A 24,397-nucleotide genomic window follows, 5' to 3' on the forward strand; every position below is an offset into this window, starting at 1 on the left:
AGCGCGGTCCTTGGTGCAGGCGCCGTTGCTCCCTATGTCAACGTGGCGGTTCCCAACCAGTCAGAAACCCCGCTGCGGAAATCACCAATCACAAAGCTGGTAACAGATCCGAGCGTGCACCGCGCGGAATGAAAGCTGAGCCGTGATTGGAAGATGTTTGCATCGTCTTCTGTGGCAACAATATAACTCTGCACATAGATAATTCCAGCATTTTATCAGACTCATTGATAAGTGGTGAGATTATGGTTTTTATGTTGATGAGGTAGTGATAGAGTTTAACGTTTCACAAAGTGTTGCAAGTTTTGCATGCATTTGAGTGATTCACTACTTTTAAATTACAGTTTTTAAAGTTTTTTCAAGTTTGCAAGCAGTTTGTTAATTTTTTTCTAACTTACCAATCTAATATTTGTTGCTGCTTATCTGAAATTTAGGCACTTTGCTAACAAATGTTAGTTCTTATTCCTTTTTTTTACTAAATGTTTTCAGTTTTAGAAGGCTTTCATGTCAAGTTAGTTTTATAAAATTGCAGCTTTTTTGTTAGATGTAAGTTTACTGTTCTTGGGGGAGGGAATGATGTTTTGTAATCTTTCGAGGGGTTTGAGTCAGTTGAGGTCGCTTTGTCTTTTTAAATATACATTTAATGTTTTTTTTTCAAAAGTGGGGAAACTCTGTGTAAGACCTCTTCAAAGACGTTAAAGATGTAATCAAGTCTGCATGCTCTCCCGTTCTGTTTGCTTTGCGTGTTTCAAGCTTCGTTTTCAAGAAAGTTCTTGAAACTTGTAGAAATTCGGACTCCGTTGCTGAATGTCTTAATAAGCTCTTTTTTTTAAAAAAAAACAAAATGCTAGAGAAACTCAGCAAGTCTAGAGCATCTTTGGTTAGAAAGAGAGCGGACAGAGCTATCGTTTCGACTCCGATATGACTTCAGAATACTCAATGGTTTTTTTTTAATGTAGTGTGCATAGTCATTCCCATGTAAACTAATCATAATTTCCGTTAGTTCGTTGCATGAGCACGATTTTAACTTGAAAAGCTTTCCAGCTCAGATTTTAAGATAACGTGAATTCTTGGAAAGTATATTCCTCAAGTTTTCCAAGAGGCACAAATTCTGAATGCTCCTAAACCATTTAGTTTAAAGCTGAACTGAAAATATCCCTGGGAATAATGCACAGATAAAATAAATTTGAAAATGTCACTTTATTATGTCAAACATTTTATTTATATCTTGGCTTTTATCAATATTTCATAAGCTCAGTCTTGATAATGACGTGTCCATTAATCTATTTGCTAGGGTGGAGGCATAAGTTAGGGTTAGCTTTGTTTTCTGCCCAGGTATTGAGGTATATTTTGTGCAGCATAAAGGAGCAACTTGCTGATTCCTGGATTACTAGGCATGTGTATAATCATGCCAAGTAATCCACATTCCTGATAGTTCTTGATGAAGGGCTTTTGCCTGAAACGTTGATTATTTTTTTTCCATGCTCCTCAGATGCTGCCTGACCTGCTGTGCTTTTCCAGCACCACTCTAATCTAGACTCTGATCTCCAGCATCTGCAGTCCTCACTTTTGCCTTCAGGTGCTATAGTTCAGCCATTTATTGACCATGCTTTAACTTGCTGTGCTTTTTTTTTTGATTCCCCGTACATTCTGTCTCCATCTTTTGCAGTGACAATGAAGTCCCTGACTTTCCTCTGCCTGCTGGCTCTCTGTGGCTCTCTGGCCTCTTGCAAACCCACCTCTGAGAAGAAGGACAGGGTGCATCACTCGGTTGACATTGGCGAACGGGACCCCGAGGATCAGAAAGGCTACCAGTTTGATCATGAGGCCTTCCTGGGAAAAGAAACAGCCAAAACCTTTGATCAGCTCACACCAGAGGAGAGCAAAGAGAGACTGGGGTAATTAGAATCTGTGCTTCTTATGATGTTTGATTTTATTCCTGTCTAGTTTTTTATTTAAAAAAAATACTTTTGTTTGTAAGTATCTTTGTGTACAAATATAGGCCCTAAAGTAGTTTGGTTCTGTACATCAGCGTGAAGAAAAAAAATCAAACACTGAAGTTTGATTCCATCCAGCAAATGACCCAAAGGCATTACTTACATGTACAAGAATATATTTACATATATTTGAGGCACAAAATCCAGTAACTCAGCAGACCCCCATTTAAGTTCATCTGAAAGACCATAAATGGTGGTCTTTCCCCACTGTGTCTTGGCAGTAGCTGCCCCAAGCTTTTGTCCTTCAGCACGTGATCCTGGACCTTTGTGCCAGTCTGCATAACTCTGTTGGGGTCAACCCCTTGCCCTGTTTTGGGCAGACCAAAGAGCCTCTTTCACCAAGTTGATCTCTGCGTGCGTCCCGGGGAACAGACTGTAGACCACAATCCTGCATCATGGAGCTATTTGGGATAAACTTTGACAAAGACCATTGCGCCTTTCTCCAGACATCCTTTGCAATGGCATGTTCCAGCAGGAGATATGTGACAATCTCTACCCCCAACTCTGCAGTGACTTTGAGGGCAGCCTGCAGTGGTGCAGAACCTCTCACTTCTCATGTCACCTGATCCTACATGTTCAGCTAACTGTTCCACATGTATCTTTTTAACTCATTACTTCAATAACAGTCAAAAAGTATGGTGCTGGAAAAGCACAGCTGGTCAGGCAGCATCTGAGGAGCAGGAGAGTCGAGGTTTTGAGCATAAGCTTCTGATGATTATTTATCATTTTTTGCTCCTCAGATGCTGCCTGAGTGGCTGTGCTTTTCCAGCACCACACTTTTTGACTCTTGCTCTGACTCTGATCTTCCGCATCTGCAGTCCTCACTTTCCCCTTCCTTCAATAACACTTCAGTCCAGTTGGCTACAAACTGGCAAGTTAATCTTTATGCAGTGATTTGACTGACTGCTGTTGATAACAACATCTATTTGTTTTGTAGTACATTAAATTACACTTAAAAGATCAAACTCCTTGATAAGCGGGTTCCTACATGAATGGATTGTTCCTTTGCTGCCAGCCTGTACCAAACTGATGTTCACATTTTGCAATCTCTTACTCCAAATATTCCTGTCTTATGTTTGTAACATATGAGAGTATCACTGGTTCTTGGTGCTATGAACTGCAGGGGGGAGGGGGGTTGATGTTTTACAGTTTTTTTTGGAAGGGAACTGCAGGCTGTTTGTGAGTTGTTGGAATTATGTGAATCTCTGAGTTGCTGCTGTCTTCTGTCCTTTTTTTAAAGTAAGTAGAGCCTGTAATATAATCTGTCTTCTCCCCATTCCTGCCACACATGCTTCCCACCCCCCCCCCCCCCCCCCCCCACACCAACACTCGGTGTGATCGATTTTTGGTGGGGGTTTTTTTTTAAAACATCTGACATGAGTTGCTACTTCCCAAACAACTTCCTTTCTTTGCCGCTGAGTTGGCAACAAGGAGCCACCCCTCCCCCATGCCATTCCCACACTCATGTAAAATCCAGGCTCTCTCTCTCTCTCTCTCTCTCTCTCTCAAGGAGAGGCAACAGACGTGGCAGAGGGAAGAGCAGCTTTGGGCTACGTGGCCCCTTTTACAGGCAAGTCCAGACCAGTAGTTGTTCGTACGGTTTCCCAAAAGCACTGCAGTTATTCCATCTTCTCAGCACAGATGGCAGGAAACCGAAGCAATAAATCGACCAGGAATTGCATTTTACTGCCGGGGATTGGCGAGCGGTTAACTGAAGAGTTTCTGGTGACCTGAGAATTCTCATCTGTATCTGTGCCTGTGCCTCCCCTTTCTCTGCAGACACACACTTCTCCCCCATCTTGGGCTATGAATATTTCAGGATAATGTGTGTGTGTGTGTGTGTGTGTGTGTGTGTGTGTGTGTGTGTGTGTGTGTGTGTGTGTGTGTGTGTGTGTGTGTGTGTGTGTGTGTGTGTGTGTGTGTGTGTGTGTGTGTGTGTGTGTGTGTGTGTGTGTGTGTGTGTGTGTGTGTGTGTGTGTGTGTGTGTGTGTGTGTGTGTGTGTACACTCTTCTTCTCCATTCCCCACCCACCCAAATTTATGATGCTGACCTAGCCAACAATCCCCACATCCTGTGAATGAATTTTTTTTTAGATGATTATCATCTGGTGGATAAATGGGCTGTGGTTTGTGGTTGTGCCAGCACTTGTGGTATTGTCTCACCGAACCCGTCTGTGCCATCCAAGTGGAAGTCTCATCGGACTGCGGGAATGTCAGCCTCGCAGTCTCCTCTCCCGAGTAACCATCTGTTGTACCTGAGCCTTGACAGCAGTCATTGGTTGGCATTTCTGCCATAACTGAGGAAGGGAGGGGCTTGGGCAAGTGCTGAAGTCCAAACAGTCATATAGAGAAATTCTTTGCCCTGGGGCTTGTCTCGCATACTTCTACACACCATTCAGCAGGTGAGCTGAGGCTCCAATTTTGCAATATCTGTCACTTTGAGCTCCCGTTTTGTTTTTACTTCCCATTTCGATGGGATGAAGGTGTGGCTGTCCAGGCCAGCCGTTGAAATGAGTGACTTGCTCACGGTATGTCCAAGGGTGGTTCAGAGTCAGCAGCATTTCTGTAGTTCTGGAGTCACACGTAGGCTAGACTGGGTAAGGGCGCCAGATAATGTTCCCTGAAAAGACATTTGTGAACCATTTACAAAAAATGACTCCCATTACGTGTTCATGATTAAACTGGCTTTTTATCCCATGGTTTTTATTGAATTCAAATTTTGCTATCTACCATAGGGAAATTTTCAACTCTTCCTTAGAACGCAGTGGCTCAGTAGTTAGCACTGCTGCCTCGCAGCACTAGTGACCTGGGTTCAATTCCAGCCTTGGCTGACTGTCCTGAGTGGAGTCTGTATGAGTTTCTGCCAGGTGCTCCAGTCTCCTCCCACAGTTTGAAGACCTACAGGTTAGGTGGATTAGCCATGCTAAATGTGGGGTTATGGGTTTCGAGTGGGGCTCTGGGTCTGGCTGGGATGCTGTTCAGGGGTCGGTGCAGACTTGATGGGCTGAATGGCCTCTTTCTGCACTGTAGGGTTTCTGTGATTTAAAACCATATAAAACATCCAACTCTGAGGCCATTCAGCCCATCATGTTTGTGTTTGCTCAGTAAACATATGACATTTTCTAATCCCCTTGTGCGTTCTCTCCTATTTGTATTCAATACCTTGTCCAAAGAAGGAAAGCATCCCATTATGCTACCTTTTACCACATTATCCACCTGTTCTACCAACTTCAGAATCCTATACACATTCACTTACAAGGTCTCTTTCTACTTCTACCTCTCCCAGTGCACTCCTGTTTTATTACGTCTTCCCTTGTTTTATTTCCCCTCCCAAATACATTTTCTCGATTGAGTTCCATTTACTTTCTTCTTTTGTCCAACTTCACCAAGCCATTGATACTAACCTGTAGTCAGCAGCCATCTTCACTGTCAAACCCCTGGTCAATTTTACCAATTGTCTCTCGCATTCAAGTCTAGATCATTAATATATACCACAAATAAAAAGGGACCTGACTCTAAATCCTGTGGAATGCCTCTGGAAACCACTTTCATTCACAAAAGCAGCTGTTAAATGTTAGCCTTTGTTTCCTGTCACTGAGTCAATTTTTGATCCAACTTGCCCTATCCTCCTCTATACTGTGGGCTGTCATTTTTATGACTAATCTGCCACGTGGGACCTTGTCAAATGCCTGATTAAAATCCACATAAACAACATCCAGTGCACTATCCTCAAATCCTCCTTGCCACTTCAAAGAATTCAGTGAAGTTCATAAGACACAATATTTCCTTCACAAAATTATACTGTCATTAATCTGTGCCTTTCCAAGTAACAGTTGACCCTGTATCTCAATATTGATGACAGTCATTTTCCCACCACTGAGGCCAGACTGACTGACTTAGGATTGTTTGGCTGTTCCCTTGCACCCTTTTTGAATAATGGTACAAGTTTGCAGATTGTCAGTTCTCTGGTACCTCGCCTGTACTGAGTAAGGATTGAAAAATGATCTTTGGAGAATCCACTATTTTCTCTGTGGATTTGTTAAAAGCCTAAAATGCAATCAATCCACCTCTGATTTATCCACCTTCAAGGAAATCCATCTCTCCAGGACTTGCCAATTATGTCTCTCGCATTCAAGTCTAGCTCATTAATATATACCACAAAGACACTAAATCCTGTGGAATACCTCTGGAAACCACTTTCATTCCCAAAAGTACCTGTTAAACATTACGTTTTTTTAAACAAAAATTCCCACTCCACTTTAACTAAAAGTCTGCATTAGCCCTTTCCTTTTTGAAGACAAAGTACTCATTAAGAACCCTGCCTATATCTTCTGCATCCTTATGCAAGTTATCATTACAACTTTGATATGTCCAACCATTTCCTTAGTCATCCCTTTTGGTCTGAATATGCTGATTAAATATGCTTAAGACTTTCCTTATTGTTGCTTTTCAATTTTTTTTATATATGGTATGGAATCTAATCTAATCTAATATATCCTGTTTTTCCCTATTTTGTTTTTCACTTCACCATACTTTCTATTCTCCTCAAAGCTTCCTAAAGTACTAACTTTTTGGAGATTGTTTGTAAACTCTATTTTTCTACTTTTATTTTGCCCTGTTTTCCTTCTGGATAATGAGGGGACTTGAGTTTTGGCAGTACCACCTGGTTGTCATGTCTAGACTATGCCTGCAGAACTGTGCTTTTCCACACAACCCACTGTTCCTTCAAGCAGCTGCACCAGGTCCATTTTCTTTTGCCAGATTATCTCCCTGTAAAGCTTATCTCCTGCACATAACTTTTAATCCTGGTCTTTCATTGTACCTTTACACTTAAAGCCAAATCTAACATTTATGATCACTGTCTCTCAAATGGTCACCCATTGGTGCTTGATCTACCTGCTTTTGCTTCACTTCCTAAAACTAAATCAAGAATTGTGTCCCCTCTCATTGGGGTTGTTAAATTTTGGTTAAAACAACAAACTTCTTTTAGGACGCAGTTCAAGAATTTTGTGTGGTCTTTGCCGTTTTACATTGTATCCCAGTTCATATTTGGATAATTAAGTCAGCAATTATTACTAGCCTGAGGTTCTGTTTTACAAGCCTAGTGATGGAACCAATTTAACAGTTACCTTTGTTCTCATGTTTTGGAGGTGCAGTTTTACTCTGCATGTGGACAGGCAGGCAGACAGATGCTAAAGCTGCTGACTGAGATGGGTGGCAATGGTGCTGACAACAGGCATCATGTCCATTTCCTCATTTAGGATGTTCTGACCTTGTGTCTTCCTTCTCTTCCAGGAAAATTGTTGACCGGATTGACCAGGACAAAGATAGCCTGGTAACCAAGGAGGAGTTAGTCGCTTGGATCAAGCGTGCACAGATCAGGTACATCGATGAGAATGTCAATAAGAACTGGAAGGAATACGACAGTAATCAGGATGGGAAGGTGTCATGGGAGGAGTACAAGAACGCAACATATGGGTTCTATGAGGGTAAGACATCTACCAGAAAACTGCTCGCTCTAGGAATACGTACACTGGTCTCTATGATGTGTGCACCTCTTTACCTGTACCAAGTTTCTGCCCTCGACTGTTCCACCTCCTGTTTATGCCCCTCCCCTCCCCTCTTCACTGCCTCATGTCAGGTCTGGTTTCTCCCAGACATGAGAAGGAATTCATTCAGCCAGTGGCTGGTTAATCTGTGGGACTTGTGGCTGCAGAGGCCAAGTCACTAAAGCAGAGATAGGTTTCTCAACCCAATTCTCCTGCCATCTCCCTGTCACCTTTGACCCCCTTACTAATCAAGAACCTATCAGCCATGATCAAATGGTGTAACAGACTCAATGAGCAGAATGGCCTAATTCTTCTATTTCTTATGGGCACTTTTTTTCTTTTCATTCAGAAGCTCACCCAAGTGGCCAGACTTCTGGGTGTGAACGTGGACAGGAAATGTTAACTATCTATTCAGTTGTGAGCAGCATCATAGTTCATTTTGTGTGTGTGTGTATCTCTCTGTTCGCCTTGTCCCTAATAAGGCTCAAACTTGCCCATTTTATTCCCTTCAATCCCATTAGATCTCCTAGAATCGGTTATTTTGAGGCTATTAGCAGCAAAGGAAGAGAAGGTGACTATCTAGTCCCTGACTGTGTTCTGAGGTCAGACTGGGCTCAGTGGTTAGCACTGCTGCCTCACAGCACCAGGGACCCAGGTTCGATTCCAGCCTCTGACAACTGTGTCTGTCTGTGTAGAGTTTGCATAGGTTTCCTTCGGGTGCTCCGGGTTCCTCCCACAATCCAAAGATGTGCAGCTTAGGTGAACAGGCCAGGCTAGATTGGCAGGCCAGGGATGTGTAGGTTAGGTGCATTAGATCAAGGGTAAATGTAGAGTAATAGGGTAAGGGAGTGGGTCTGGGTGGGTTACTGTTCAAAGGATTGGTGTGGACTTGTTGGGCCAGATGGCCAGTTTCCACACTGTAGGGATTCTATGATTTAATGTTAACTGTTTTTGTCCACAGATGCTACCTGACCTACTGAGTTTCTCCAGCACTTTATGCATGATGGTTCAAAGTTGATTTTTATATAGACTGTCCGTAAAGTTAGTTTTTTTTTCAGTCTGTGGCAGTTGGAGCTACACTTGCAATTACAGCTAACGTTTACAATAGCCAATCCATGCACAATATGGAAGGGAGGGGATTTTACCCTTTTCTTTTTCTCCCAGAGGGCAGTGGGGTTCAACAGAGTTGTGGATGAGATAACCCCGATGTTGGGTTGGGGGGGTGGTAGGGTGTGATTATGGTGTCAGAAAGTGGAGCTAAAGCTGCAGGCAGATTGGCTGTGACTTATTGACTGCACAGGCTTGATGGGCAGAATGGCTGACTCCTATTTCTAATTTCAGCCCTCTGTGCACCCTGGAGTGTTTGGGGTGGGGCTGCAAAAGGGGCAGCAAACTGGGTGTTTTTCCAGTCTGGGAATGTTTCTAGTGCCAGTTCCTAGGTCTCAGTTTTGGGACTTTTTTTTGCTTTTGCATATTAATGGTGAAGACCTTCCGGTAGGGTGCACAAATTAGAAATTTACAGAAAGTTTGGGCGTATTCTAAACAAATTTGCAGAACTTCAGGACGTTGATAAGTTTGCAGTGTCGGTGTGAGGATGAGAGATGAAGTCCGAATGGACCTCAAACCCAAAAAGAATGCCCATTCTGACTGTCTCTCCATGCTATTTGAGGCCACTGTGGATGAGACTGCAGTTGTATTTGGGGGGGGGGGGGAGTCTGACAGGGATTTGGAGGGTGTTTGGGGCTGTTCCTGATGCCAGCTAAGGTATGTCTTGCTGCTTGTTTTGCAAGTTTTTTTTTCCCTCATTATTTAGTTACTTGTGGGTTGTGAGTATCGCTGGCTGGCCAGCATTTATTGCCCATCCCTAGTTGCCCTCTAAGGTGGTGGTGAGCTGCCACCTTGAACCATTGCAATCCCATGTGCCCTTTACGGGGGGAATTTCAGGAGCTGAAATCTGTTACCCCTCAACAATCTCATTCAAAAGTATAATATTAAAGTTCTCCATCTCATTCTTCCATAACCCCTTTAGAGTCCTCACCCTCTATTTCCTGCTTTTCTCCTCTCTCTCTCTCAATCCTATGCATACACAGACCTCAAAATATCTACATTTAAAAGATGTTACCACCAGAACTTTAACTCCTAGTCTCAGGAATTATTCAGCAGCACAGTCTGATTTACAAAGTGTGATTGCCCTCCAGTGGACAGGACTCTGTACTGCAGCTAATTGTGATTGTCAGTTGCAAATGCGCATGGAGATAATATTTGTTTCTTTATTTTGTCATAAAGACACAATGGGAATTGGTTCTAGTTTAGTTTTTAAATGTCAGGTTTGGTGTTGGGGGGAAAAGAAACTCGACAAATGCTTTCTCAATGTGATCCTAGGCTAAGACTCTCTTTCATGTAACTGAAGTAGGTAAAAACAAGGGCTGCAGATGCTGGAAACCAGATTCTAGACTAGAATGGTGTTGGAAAAGCGCAGCAGTTCAGGCAGCATCCGAGGAGCAGGAAAATCTATGTTTTGGGCAAAAGCCCTGATGAAGGGCTGTTGCCCGAAATGTTGATTGTGTTTTTTTTTGTTTCCCTGCTCCTCGGATGCTGCCTGAACTGCTGCGCTTTTCCAGCACCTCTCTAGTTTGTGTAACTGAAGGAAATAATTTCTTGGCTGTAGACTGTGTGTATTTAAAAAGGATCTTCCTGAGGTGGAGGCTAGATCACATTCTTTGTCGTCTTTTGTTTTGAGTATGCATGCGAACCTGAAAAGTCTATTCATAACGTTGCATCCAAGGATCTTGTGGGCAACATCCATCTACAGGTTAATTTAGCTCTGATCATTTTAACCCTGGCAAGTTATTCGGTCACATGGGCATCACTGCAGTAACCTGGTTCCCTCCTGGTGCACTCCAATGAAGCTACAAATGTGACTATCTGGGCTGCAGTCTGAGATGAACGCTGATATTGCAAACCCAAACTGAAACTGGCAAATGGGCTAAAGCCCAGGTGGAGCAATCTAAACGTTATGTCTCGCTGCTCATTTGGTAAATGAGCAGTAAATGGACTTTCATTTAAGTCTTTTCCTTTTGAAGAGCTACCCTGGTCTTGAATGTTGGCTGAGTGAGGACTGATATTCATATTTGAAATGTATGAAGTTGAAGGTTTGCAAATACAAAAAGCCCCTTGATTCAAGGATTGCAGAATTCACACTAGGCGTTTCCTTTCTTTTAGGTAAATGGTGAAAGATTATCCATCTACAAGTGGCCCTGTCTCCTTTGGTGATTCACTTCTAATGAACATTGTTAATTTCACCGAGCGTAAGAGATGGGAGTAGGCCATTCCGCCCCAGGATCCTACTTGGCTACTCGATAAAATCATGGCTAATCTGATTGTGGCCTTAATCCCGTTTTTCCACATAGCCCCATAACCCTGGACTCCCTTGTAAAGCCTGAATTTATTTAACTCCGTCTCCAATATATTCAATGGCCCAATCGCTGTTGTTTAGATTAGATTAGATTAGATTACTTAGTGTGGAAACAGGCCCTTCGGCCCAACAAGTCCACACCGCCCCGCCGAAGCGCAACCCACCCATACCCCTACATCTACCCCTTACCTAACACTATGGGCAATTTAGCATGGCCAATTCACCTGACTTGCACATCTTTGTGACTGTGGGAGGAAACCGGAGCACCCGGAGGAAACCCACGCAGACACGGGGAGAATGTGCAAACTCAACACAGTCAGTTGCCTGAGGTGGCAATTGAACCCGGGTCTCTGGCGCTGTGAGGCAGCAGTGCTAACCACTGTGCCACTGTGCCGCCCCGGTGTTGTCTGGGGAAGAACATTCCGAAGTTTAACAGTTATCTTGGAGAATAAGGTTTTCTTCCACTCCATGTTAAGTAGGTGGCCCCCTTCTTCTGAATCTGTACCCCGTCTGTCTGGAGATTCCCTTTCCCCTCCCAATGATGGGGAAATGTCCTGTCATAGACAGCTACTCCAAATCCTTTGTACAAAAACCAAATTCACCAGATGCTGGGAATCTTGAGATAAGAACAAAAAGAAATGGAAAATTCTGGAAGCATCAGTGGATAGAAACAAAATTAACATTTCAATGACCTTTTGTCAGAACCCAGAATCATCACTCATTACTCCTCATCCCAGAAATCAACGTAGTGATTCTTCTCTGAACTGTCTCCAAACCAAGAATTTCCCTCCTTGAAAACATCCAAAAGTCTGCAGTTGTCCAGGTCTGATCTCGCCAAACTCCTGTGAAGTAGCAGTCTGTATTCTTAAAGATAAATCCTCCTTTCTTTTGCTTTACTCTCAGACTTTCCAGGCTGTTCAAATTTTGGTGGGAGTGCGCCTTTATTTAGGGAATATTGGCATAGCTGCATGGAGTATTTTTGTTCATTTGGGCCATTTTTAATTGCTCTTTTTAAAGTATTGAGAGAGTTATATCATTTTTTTTGACCCAGCCACATTGAAGGAATGGTGATTATATTTTCAAGTCTCATTGGTGTGAGGCTTGGACAAGTACTTTCAGATGCTGGTGTCCCATGTATCTGCTTCCCTTTGTCCTTCTAGATGGTAGAGGTTGTGGGTTTGAAAAGTGCCCTCCAGGGAGTATTGGTGAATTGCTGCCGTGTGATTTGTAGATGCCACTAAGCATCGGTGATCTGGCAGATGAGCAGTGAGGAGGTTTCTTCACTTAAAGAAGTACCCTAGTGTTTTATGTTGGTTGAGTGGACGCAGTGGTTCATTTGATCCAGTGAATGTTGAAGATGGTGAATGGGCCATTCAACTGGTTTTAGCCTGGATGCTGTCAAACTTAGTGTTGTTGGAGCTGCACTTGTCCTGGCCTGGGGGTGCTGCTTCGCTTACCAAGTTTTTAAATAGGCCTTGTTTCTGGACAAGAATCAAGACTGGACATTCGGCCGGTTAGGCCAAACACCACCACCACATTAAAGGGGCCACACAGTTGTTGGCACTCAGGAGCTCAACAACAACAATTAGTGCCTCTGAGCCTTCGCTTTGCTCATCAGACGAGGTGAGATTTCATATAAATCCCTACAGTGTAGTAACAGGCCCTTCAGCCCAACAAGTCCACACTGACACTCTGAGTAACCCACCCAGACCCATTCCCTTACCCTATTACTCTACACTTACCCTGGACTAACTGACACATCCCTGAACACTATGGGCAGTTTAGCACAGCCAATTCACCACCTGACCTGCACATCTTGGATTGTGGGAGGAAACAGGTACACCTGGAGGAAACCCACGCAGACATTGTGCGCGGAGATTGCATATTCTCCCAATCGCCCAAGGCAGGAAGCGAACCTGGGTCCCTGGCGCTGTGAGGCAGCAGTGCTAACCACTGAGCCACCGTGCAGGATGTGGTTGTTGGTGGGCATTATCAGCTGCTTGGAGGCACAAGAGAAAGCTCCAAACTATGGGACACAAATGGACCATATCCACATTCAAAATGGTGTGTAAATGGCAGTGACGGGAACTGTCTTATAGAATGTTGATATCACTGACAAGGCCAACATCTGTTGCCCATCCCTCATTGTCCTTGAACTTAACGGCTGTCCAGGCCATTTTAAAGTGAACCACATTGGTCTGGTGTACAAACCCACAGCAGATTTCCCTCCTTTTGAAAACATTGTTCCAGTTGGGGATTTTGTGACAATTAGTGATCACTTCATTGTTTCTGGACCATGTTTTCTGATTTATTAATGGAATTTTAAACTCCACCAGTTAAATTCTCCAGTAGTATCCAGGGTTGTGCAGGCTAGCTATAGTAAATGTGTTACAAGGACAAGGTGAGATTCTGGGTGGGATGCCCTTCCGAGGGTCGATTTGGACTCAATGGACTGAATGGCCTCTTAGTGTTGTAAAGGTCCTATAATTCTGAGTTGCCATTGTGGGATTTGACCTCAATAGATTAGCCTCGGCCTCTGGTTTATTAGCCCACTGACACTACCCCTGTCACTGCTTCCCCATAATACCTTCCGTAGCATTCAACTTATCTATCATTCTCTTGGGAATAACCACCTCCTGTCACCCAGCTTTGATTCTGACCTTGATTTAACCTGATTCACCTCTTGATCAAAACAAACTGTTTCAACAATCTCCACACAGAGTTACAGCTAGTCTGGTTTAAAAGACACTCCAATGGGGGGTCTTGAATAAGCCATCACTTAATCATGAGGGGGCCCTTGAGCCAGAACCCTAACTAGAGGGTATCCTCTTCATACTGGGATTCTCTGGAATAAATGCATCCAGTTTAAAACATGTTGCAGATGATCATATCAAGCAGCAAAGAAGGGAGGCTAATTCAGTCCATTTTGTGTCCGTGCCTCTATAGCCTTTGCAGCTTGGTCATTTTAATTGTTGCCTTGAACTGCTCTAGTCCATGTTTGGCAGATGCACCAATGAAGAGGAATTCTTCCTGATATTTATTGGCATTTTGAATGCTTTTCCCCAGAGAGCAGTGGGATATAGCGTGTCAGAAGGTCGGGTGTTACAGAGAAACTGGACATAGGGCTACATCAGATCTTGAATGGCAGGACAGGTTGGAGGGGCCAAATGGCTGCCTCTTCCTCACACTGAGTTCTTAGTCTTCTCCTTTTGAAATGAATGGGTCAGTAATTTCAATGTCTGATGCACACAAGCCCGCCTAAGGAGGCGCGGTAAATACAAGCTGGTACTGCTTGCATCCCACAAAAGAATTTAAACTGTCCAGTGGCCTTTTTAAGTTATCAAAGTTGCTCTGACCATTCCCTTAGGCTGAACATTTCAAATCGTAACTAGCTTTGCTTGGGGCAGCACAGTGGCTCAGTGGTTACCACTGCTGACTCGCAACGCCAGGGATCCAGGTTCGATTCCGGCCTCGGCTGTGTCGAGTTTGCACATTCTCCTCGTATCTGCGTGGGATTCCTCTGGGTGCTCCAGTTTCCTCCCACAATCCAAAGATGTGCAGGTTAGGTGAGTTGGCCATGTTAAATTGCCCCATAGAGTTTATGAATGTGTAGATTACATGCACTAGTCAGGGGTAAATATAGAGCAATAGGGGAATGGGTTTGGTTGGGATACTCTTCGGAGGGTGAATGTGGACTTACTGAGCTAAAGGGCCAGTTTCCACGCTGTAGGGATTCTATAATAAATGTTCCCCTCTTATCGCCCCTTGTTTTTGCATTAATTATTTTAAGTGTCCACTGCTCATTTTCCCTCTTCCCAGTGGGATCAGATATCCCCCTTGTTTTATCATCTAGCTTTTAATGTTCCCTCCAGATGAAGCCTTCAATAATGTGGATGACAAGGAGGCATACAAAAGGATGTACAAGAGAGACGAGCGTAGATTCAAGATGGCGGACAAAAATGGCGACCTGATTGCCACACGGGAGGAGTTCAGCGCATTCCTTCACCCTGAGGAGTTTGACTACATGAAGAGCATTGTTGTGACGGTAAGCAGGACTATGAAAGGGGAACAAGACGTGCCAAGGTCTCTGAGCTTAATTTCCGCAACGAATCAAAAAATGTTGCTGAAACTTAGTCTTGAATTCGTCAGGACAAACACAAGAATACCAAATTTCACATCTTCACCACAATTTAAATGACATAAGGAACAGGTGCTGATTGGTTGCTCTGGGCCAAGGTGTTGCCATTAGGAACTATGGGTTCCCCAAACACTCCTGGGTAATTTGATTAAAGGCATAAGTCTTGAATGTATTGTGTGTCTGTGGAAAACAGGTCCTTTTTTTAATTTATTTTATTACTCGGTGGGGGGGGGGGGGGGGTTGAGGAGTCTATAACTCCCTCTGTCTATCACTGTGTGGCCATAATTGTGGTAGAACTGGACTAAACCATTGCTTTCAAAGGGATGAAGGTAATTATCTGAAGAGGTACTTTACAGGGCTGTGGGGAAAGTGCAGGGGAGGGGATCTAACTGAAATGGTGAGCATGGATACAACTGACCAGGTGGCTGCCTCCTGTACTGGAGCCAAATCACTTTTTTTTTTTCCCCTGTTTTTTTATATATAAAAAATTACATTTCTTTGCATTTGAGCAGCTCTGGTGAGGCAGACAATTATCACCCATCCTTAATTGCCCCTGAATGAGTAGTTTGTTCAGCCATTTCAGAGTTGACAATGTTGCTGAGAGTCTGCAGTACTATGTAGGCCAGACCTGGGAAGGCAGATTTCCTTCCCTAAAGGGCATTGGTGAACCAAATGATTCTTTTCAAAGGATCATACAGTACAGATGAGGCCTTTCAGCCCATTGAGTCTGTACTGCCAACTATATGTAATACTATCTGATCATACTTTCCAACAGTAGGCCCATAGCCTTGGATGTTTTGACACTACTTCAGGTGTTCATCCAGTTTTTTTTTCCTTTAAAAAAGGTTTTCCACCTCAATGACCCTCCCGGGCAGTGTTTTCCAGATCGCATCAGCCTCTGTGTGGAAAAGGTTTTCCCCTCATCCCCTTTAAGCTTCCTGCCTATCACCTTGTGTGCTCCCTTCAACAAAGAGGAACAGCTGCTTTCTATTGTACTGTTCATGCACCTCGTACTCTTTTATACACCTCGATCAGGTTCCCCTTAAGCCTTCTCTGCACCAAAGAAAACAACTCTAGCTTATCCAGCCTCTCTTCATCACTGAAATACTTCATCCCAGGCAACATCCTGGTGAATCTTCTCTGCAGCCTGTCCAGTGCAATCACATTCTTGCTGTAGTGTGGTGATCAGAACTATTAGCAGGTATGGCATAACCAAAGCTCTGTACAGCTCCAACAGGCCCATCTGATAAAGGCAAGTATCTGCTAGGCTGCTTGCAGGGAGAAGTGGACATCCTCAGATACCTCCATTTTCTGGTATTTTGCCATTCTCTGAGTACACCCTTGTCTTGTTCCTTTTTCCCAAAGTGTCACCTCACATTTTATCAGGTCTGCCCACCTGACCAATCCATTTATGTCCTTCTGTAACCTTATTCCTCACTGTCAACCACCTGGCCAGTCTTTATCATCTCTGCCCACATTATTATCTACACTATTTATAAATATCCTTTTAGTGACTAGATAAGGATGGCCTATATCTTTTTTCCTGAAGGGGGTGAGTGAACCAGTTGGATTTTGGGAACAGTCTAATAATTTCAGATTCTCTTTCATTGAATTTGAACTCCACTATCTGCTACAATGGGATTCGAACCTGAAGCTCTGGATTTACCAGTCCAGTAATATAACCACTATGTCACTGTCTTCCCCAAGTTCCTGAGCCTGTTTCAGAGATTGGTCTCTGGTAGCCTAATGGCCACATTTTTTATATATTGAAAATTCCCTGAATGCCTACTATCCATTGAAATGAATGCGGAGTAATGGCTTGGATCCACTGTTGCTGTGCTCTAAGACAGTGTCTGAGCAAAGGCTTCTAATGTCATCTTTACCTTTACCTTTTCAGGAAACCATTGAAGACATTGACAAAGATGGTGATGGAATGGTTGATATCAAAGAATACATCAGTAAGATTATTATCTTTTCTCTTCCACTGTAGTTTTGACTCTGGATGAATATAATTTTGGATTACATATTTAAAACACTTGTGTTAAGTTGCTTTATTTTTATCTTTGATTGTGACACTGATCATTTGTTACACTTGACCTTGGGTGCTCCCTCTGCATTGTGTGCCCCCACCCTTATTCTCAGCCCCAAGACCAAGTCCTACTGTACAAGAAAGGTCCCCAGTTCTTGACCCAACTATCCTGCTGCCTGTACAAGAGATGTACATTTATACAGTGCCTTTCATGACTGCTAAACTTCCTAAAATAGTTCACAACCAATGAAGTGCTTCTGATGTTTGAAGGGTTATCGTGCAGGAGATACAGCAACCAGCTGAGACATAGAGTCACAAACAGCAATGGTCAGTTTTTGTTTTGATTTGAGTGCAGGATTGGCCAGGACACCACGAGGAAAGGTCTCCCATTTCTCTTCCAAAGTAGTGGAATTGTTTCACAAATGTGGCCTTGAGAAGGCAGTCAAAGCCTGACCTGACAACAAATGAGAGCTGCTTCTGTGCTGCATTTTGAATCCTGGGCCCAATATAAGTGTCTCTGAAACAATAGCATTTGGGCTGGATTTGAATTGCAGTCCTGGAGGAACTGAGTCTGAAAGCTTTGAGTTAAAGCAGCATACAATAATACCAATGTTCCTGGCTGGATTGACAAGTATACCTAGAGATTACACTGCTATAAGTAATTCTTTTATATTACAAATTTATATTATCCTCCATTCTTTTCACTAGAGAAAGCAACTCACTTTTATTGGAGTCATTTATTTCAGTCAAGAGTTTCACTTTCTGTAGTTAAGAAATATATTTTCCTTTTTAAAATAGACTGTTTGCCATGTGTCATGCTATAAGTATGCTCTGCTTCTAATTCATTTATGGACAGTAGTCTTGGTAGAGATTCTAATTTTAATTGGCACAACTTTTAACATTTTGTGAAGTAGCTACTTTTTAACCTATATTTCCCATTACACCTTGTTTTTTATTAAGTAATCTGATGGCTTGGCATCAAACATTGATCCTTCCTAATGTGTACGGCTCACCAGAGACCATGCAGCCAGTAACTTTCTCTCTGTAATCCATCTCTGACAGGTGACATGTATACACCTGAAGAAGGTGGGACCGAGCCTGAGTGGGTAAGGAATGAAAAGGAGCAGTTCCGAGACTTCCGTGACACAAACAAGGACGGAAAGCTGGACCACAATGAGATCGAGCATTGGATCCTTCCTGGAGACTATGATCACACAGAAGCAGAGGCCAAACATCTCATCCATGAGTCTGATAAAAACCAGGTCAGTTCATTGGTTGGTGCCACCGTCTTGTGATCTTGCTGAAACATGACATTTCCCACCCCCACCCCACAAAAATCCTCTCCTTACTCCAATTTTTACAATAACGTCTCTCTGTCTCAACACAGTCAGGTGCATGGGCGTTACTATTGCTTCATCATCTTTGTTACACACTCTCACCCTGTTTCACTCACACTCCCTCTTCCATCACTCCTGCCTTTTGCCTCATAACAATATTTATTTTAAAAGTTGGCCATTTGGCCATAGGGCTCCACCATACAATAAGATCATGGCTGTTCTTTTCATGGACTCTGCTCCACTCACCAGCCCACTCACTGTAGCCCTTTAACTCCTTCACTGTTCAAAAAAAATCTTTTCCCTGAAAAAACATTTTAGCAAGGTCTCCTTTTTTTCAAATTCTTCAATCCCTCCCTTTTCTCCCACCTCCCTCTACACTGTCTCACGCTCTCATCCCCTTTCTCACTTTTTTTTTGTGTATGTGTACGCAAGTATGGTTTACTCTCTGTGGACACTGTTTTGCACAAAGCTGCTGCCCTGCCTCTCTTTATTCTCTAATCTTTTACTCGCCCGCCTCCTCTGGTGTTTGCCCATCCACCTGTTCCTGGTGAAGGAGCTTTCCCACAAGCTTCGATATTAGTGGAGCTCTAGGGAATTGAGCATGGGGTTAGCTAATAAGACAGCTCTTGTAAAGAAGAATGGGTGAATTTTATCCCTCTGGTTCTGTTTAGTGTGGTTTTTTTTTAATCAAATGGTCCAGTTGAGATCTGCTTAAGGAATTCCAATATTCTGCTGTTCCAATTAACTCCCAATAACCCTTTTTTCTTTTGTCACTTGCTTTCTAATTTGCAGGATGATAAATTGACAAAGCAAGAGATTTTAGACAACTGGAATATGTTTGTTGGCAGCCAAGTGACCAATTATGGGGAGGATCTGACACGGAAACACGATGAGCTGTGATCCTTGATGCACTATTTCCCATCAATGAACCCATCGGAATTGGCACCAATCCAAAGGAATTGCATTTTAATTCTGCCTAACCCAAGACATGACTAATTTTGAATTGTGATCAAAATTATTAATTGTATTTATTTAACTGATTCTTTAACCCTCCTCATGTGGGACTGAATTTTCCACCAAGTTAACCTTCCCATCCCTTGTTTTCCCAAAAAAGATTGGATCTTGACATTCTGTTGGTGCAGAACACCACACAATGCCCATCTGACTGCCCCAACATCTAGAAAGCCATGTGAGCTCTCTGTATTGGATTAAATCTGACACCTGTTATTAATTGGTAGGTTTGCAAGTGCATTTATCCCAGCATGGTGTTTGAATTCTAGAAGAAAATGTCTTTTTTGAGCATCCCTTCACCAGCAGGGAAATATTTTCCATTTTTGTTTTCTGTGGGAGGTGAAATTTGCTCCATCCTGTTCTAGTTTGACATTAGCCAATGTCTTTTTTTTAAATTGGGTCTAACAGCCCACAAAAGGCCCTTTTTAACAAAAGCCAAATCTTTCAAAGGAAGCATACAACTTTTAAATTGGAGTCACTTTGAGGGTGATCTTATTCTATTGCAAGTGCTGAAGCCAAAGGTGAGCTTGATGGAAAATTCATTTCTCACTGTAACCAACCTGATCCCTGGCAGGTGAAGTCTGGGAGTATTCAATTTAGGGAGAGTGGTTTTTATCCCCATGTTTAATGAGTGGTGCACCCAGCATCTAGCTATTTACTCACTTAATGCAGTACCTTTTTTTCTTTTCCTTGATGGGATATCTTCTTGGATTTATTTGGTTTTTTTTTTGGGGGGGTGGGGGGGGAGGGTTTGGTGGGAGTAGTAATGGGTGTACAAGGGAAACCATCGCAAATAATAGATGGCAATCTGTGGTGGGTGTGTGAGTGAGTATGGTCACCAGCTTAAGCCTGGCTGGTGTTTGTCCTCTGTGGGGACCTGTGCCATATCATGACACACCAGTTTCAATAAGAGATTGGGTGGGAGTGAAGGGGAGCATTTGTTTTGGGTCCAGTTTTATTTTGTCTGTTCTGTTTAAGAGGTGCTAGGACACAGTGATTGACTGGAGCCATTCTTTTTCCCCCCCCCCCTCCAAAAGCTCCATTCTTGTCCAGTATCTCCTGTTGGAGGACAGGAAGCCTGTCATTAATAGAAGGTTGGTCTTTGTGGGAGTGAATGGATCAGAAGCAGGAATTGCCCCAACTCTCCCTGTCTAAAAGGTGTGGCATTGTTGCAAAGGCAAGCTTGTCCATTACTGCCCTGAGTGTGTAGGTTCAAACATTGGATGTGTGAGAAGCTGCTGCGGGCTTTAAAATTCCGATTCCCAGTAAGAAGGATCTGCACATATTTAATAGTTCCTTTTAAATATCTGGAGAACTCTAAAGCCCAGAGGGCACACCTTGTATTGGTGCCTTTTTCTTACCTCCAAACAGGAGTGTGTAGCTTGTTAAAACAAATTCACTTTTTTTACATATTGGGGAAAACCTGTGAACTTCACTCTGATACTGAGCTGCATGTGCAGAGCTGGGGTGGGAGTTTCAGGATCTGAGCAGACTCTCCACAGGGAAGGGAGTTCTGTGCAAGTCAGGGCTGTTTTTTTTTGTTTTTGTTTTGTTTTTTGTTTGGATCATGCTGCACTCCTAAAGGCTGTGTAGTCGATCGCTGTTCTTGCCACTGCTGGTCTGACTAGCAGATGAGAACACTGCCTCATTCCATGGCAGTGAGATACTCCACTGATTACCTGCATGTGCAGAGGAGAGCAGGCTGAGTGGTATGTGTAAGATGCCATCATGGAATCTTTCTAAGATGAGAAATTATCTTCCCTCCACCCTGGCCAACAGGCTTTTGAGTGGGATTAGGGAGAAAACTTACTCGGACAAGCTACACACCATGTGGACCTCAGTAAGACTGCCAGGAGCTGTTGCAATATGTTACTGAAAATGAATTGCATTTTTCCCTCCTCTCATTTATCCTTTAGAGATTATGCTGTTAGAATTGTGCTGTGCTTTGAGAGGCTGTTCCTGCTGTCACCCTCATTCTAACATGAAGTCTCACTTCTGTGTCAGGATGGCAAACTTTCAAAGGAAGAAATCTTGAAGAATTATCACAGATTCGTAGGGAGCACTGTGACAGATTTTGGAGATTTGATGGTCCAACATGATGAGTTTTAACCAGCACTGGGATCACTGAGTCTCATTTTCCCACCATAGCTTCTTACACATAGCAATGTAACTTGGTGGTGTCTGCATTAATTCATTTCTTTTGAGGATTTCTATCCCAACTCGTTTTTGTTTTTAGTCCTTATTTAATCCTCAAACCTTTGTTTTGCTGCACCTTCACTTCTTTTTTTGTCGAACCAGATTTAACAGATTAAGGTTTTGATAATCCTGTGACAAATGAAGGAGAGGAAGTGGTGGAATTGAGAATGTGGGGGAACGGAGGGGAGTGGGAGAGAGGAGAAGAATCCTTCACTTGTGGTTACATGTGAGGTTTGGTGTTGGGGTGTGTTGTTGAAGGGGATACTAGATATTACAGAAAAATATTTGTGGTGTAGTGGTATTGTCACTAGACCAGTTATTTCAGAGGCCCAGGTTCAAACCCCTAGAGTGGACTTAATTCCAGTTTTTATCAATTGAGTTAAGTTTGTCAAAACATGGCTATTGTTGCCAGTGACTTTTTAAAATCTCAGCTGGTTGATTTTTATCATTTTGAGAAAGGAAATCTGCTATCCTTACCTGGTCTAACCTACATGTGCCTCTTTCCCTTCGTTCCTCTCTTCTTCTCTCTCCCCCCCCCCCCCCCCCCCCCCCCCCCAGCAATATGGTTGATGCTTAATTGCACTCTGGCAATTGGAATGGGCAAAAAAAACTGATGAAACAAAATTAAGTAAACAGCATCTTACCACTGGGTACACAACAGCTGAGGGTTACCATGATGATCCCACCCTCTCAACCTTGCCTGAAGTGTGGTGACCCTCAGGTTAAACTACCACCAGCCATCTCTCAGAGCAGCCCTACCATTTTCTGGGACTACACCTACTTTACCCTTTTACAAACCAGTATAGTTGATGTTGACAGTCACAGAATTATTACTGTTCTTCAGCTCGGACGTTCTGCTCTGGTCTTGGTATGAACATTGGTTGGGTGCCATTAAGAACCAGCCATTTCCCAACAGCTGCCACTGCAGTGGAACACCACTGAAATAATTGGTTTGACCAAGTTTAAAACTCCTGTAAATTATGTCATTACTCTTCATGTCGATACAGTAAAATGTACCCTTTGGTGCCTGCTGGCTCTGAATGGCTTATTTAACTTAATTTCAGGGTCACCCAGACCTGAACAAGGCTGGCCTACCTCCCTAATGAGAAAACAGTATCAGTGAAGCTGAAAAGTCTGTTTCTCAGTGATGGGAATTTCCTTCAATCCTGGTCAAATGCAGTGCCATTGCCTTAATGTCAGGGTTTTGGAAATGTCAATGTGATTCTATCATTTAAATTCATGTGTGAGAGGGTGCTAGCTTGCTGAACAGTAATCAACTGTCTTATTCCCCTCCATATCCATCCCACTAACTTGAAATTTATTCTCCCTTCTGTCACCCTCATGAATTATGTTCTAGGACATTACTGCTCATGAAAAATGTCTGTCTGTCTGTCCTCCTCCCACCCCATTCCCCAGCAACAACTTCTCTACCCTTGAACCATTAGCTAACAGGAATACCAATGTCCACCTTTTTAAGTAAAATCTATCCTAATCTTCTTTCCCCCCCCCCCCCCCCCCCCAGCAAATCTCCTTTTTGTTCTAGGGAGAACAAGCCCCAGGTTAGAACCCACAGTCGATGCATTGTTCATCAGAGCTGAACCTTGGCAACAATTGGTCTCCTAATTCCTATTAGGGTTGTAAACAGTGGCTAGATGTATTCCTGGAGGTTTATTGTGTGACCCTCCCTCACCCCCAATTCAACATATTTTTATTCCTGATGATCGGTGCACCTCTGTTTGCTCATAGCTCCTGATTGGTCTTCCATCTCTGTGTAATCCTAAAAAGGTTGGCTGCAATAGATTCTTAGGGAGAAGCAGAACATGAAATTGGACCTGTTGCTCCTGCTTACTAAACTATGACCATGCAGGAGTGGGTGTGGAGGCCATACTCTGGCTTCAGTTGCATTTTGAGCCATTGCCAAGAAACATGCACAATACAATTGTAAAGTCTAGAGCTTTGGAACAATACTCGTGTGAGAGTCAGCCTCAAAGGGTTGTGTGTGTGTGTGTTTTTTTTTGGGGGGGGGGGGGGGGGGGGGAGGGAGGGAAGGGAAGGGAAGAAGAGGAGGGGAAGTGGTTGGGGGAGTAGACAGAACACCAAACTGCTTTGTGCCCCACAGATTTTCAGAATTTGCTGGTCACTGTTGGAGTCTCCTAAATACAAGATGTACATCAATATCTGTGTCTTCAAGAAACTGAGTTTATCAATAAATCTTTTAGTAAAATTTAATGTGTGTCTTTTTCAACACAATTGCGAAATAATTTGCCTACAATCATACTGAAGTAATCACATTGATCATAGGTGTTAATGCTCTGTCTGTAGTATCAGTCATTCTTAGACATTGCAATTAAAAATATAAATACTATCTCGATCAAGATTATTTCACGCATGTTTCGATAGCCCTAGCCTCTACCAATTCAAGTAGAAATTCACAGTGAGACAATCAACATTACCCTCTGTGATTTCCATAACCACAGCAAGTATTCTGCAGCCAATGAAATATTTTTTGGTTTGGTCAGCCAATTTGCACATAGCAAGCTCCCACAATTGTGCAAAGTGATAAATGACCAAATCATCTGTTCTAGGGTGTTTGAGGTCTGATGTGATATTTGCTGTGACCAAAAGCTAGGGTATGATACTCCTATGATCTAATAGGTAACACTAGAAAAGAACCTATGCCACTACTTAAAATCAAAGATGATCCTCAACTTATTGGCAAAAGAACACTG

At 43.1% G+C, this 24,397-nt stretch overlaps 1 protein-coding gene across 2 annotated transcripts; it reads left to right on the forward strand.

The window, feature by feature from the left end:
- Positions 1-134: 134 nt before the first annotated feature.
- rcn3 (reticulocalbin 3, EF-hand calcium binding domain) lies at positions 135-23,141 on the forward strand. 2 transcript variants are annotated; one of them, XM_072588723.1, is made up of 7 exons: positions 135-234; positions 1,667-1,895; positions 7,289-7,482; positions 14,830-15,002; positions 16,993-17,053; positions 18,187-18,386; positions 19,254-23,141. In XM_072588723.1, exons 2-7 carry the CDS (start codon positions 1,672-1,674, stop codon positions 19,359-19,361), a joined length of 960 nt encoding a protein of 319 aa, XP_072444824.1. In that variant the 5' UTR covers positions 135-234; positions 1,667-1,671; the 3' UTR covers positions 19,362-23,141. The 2 variants fall into 2 exon arrangements, with proteins under 2 accessions (XP_072444824.1, XP_072444825.1); XM_072588724.1 differs by having other exon boundaries at positions 21,477-23,141.
- Positions 23,142-24,397: the final 1,256 nt, after the last annotated feature.

The sequence above is a fragment of the Chiloscyllium punctatum genome, chromosome 18, assembly GCF_047496795.1.
Source record: "Chiloscyllium punctatum isolate Juve2018m chromosome 18, sChiPun1.3, whole genome shotgun sequence".
Taxonomy (NCBI): domain Eukaryota; kingdom Metazoa; phylum Chordata; class Chondrichthyes; order Orectolobiformes; family Hemiscylliidae; genus Chiloscyllium; species Chiloscyllium punctatum.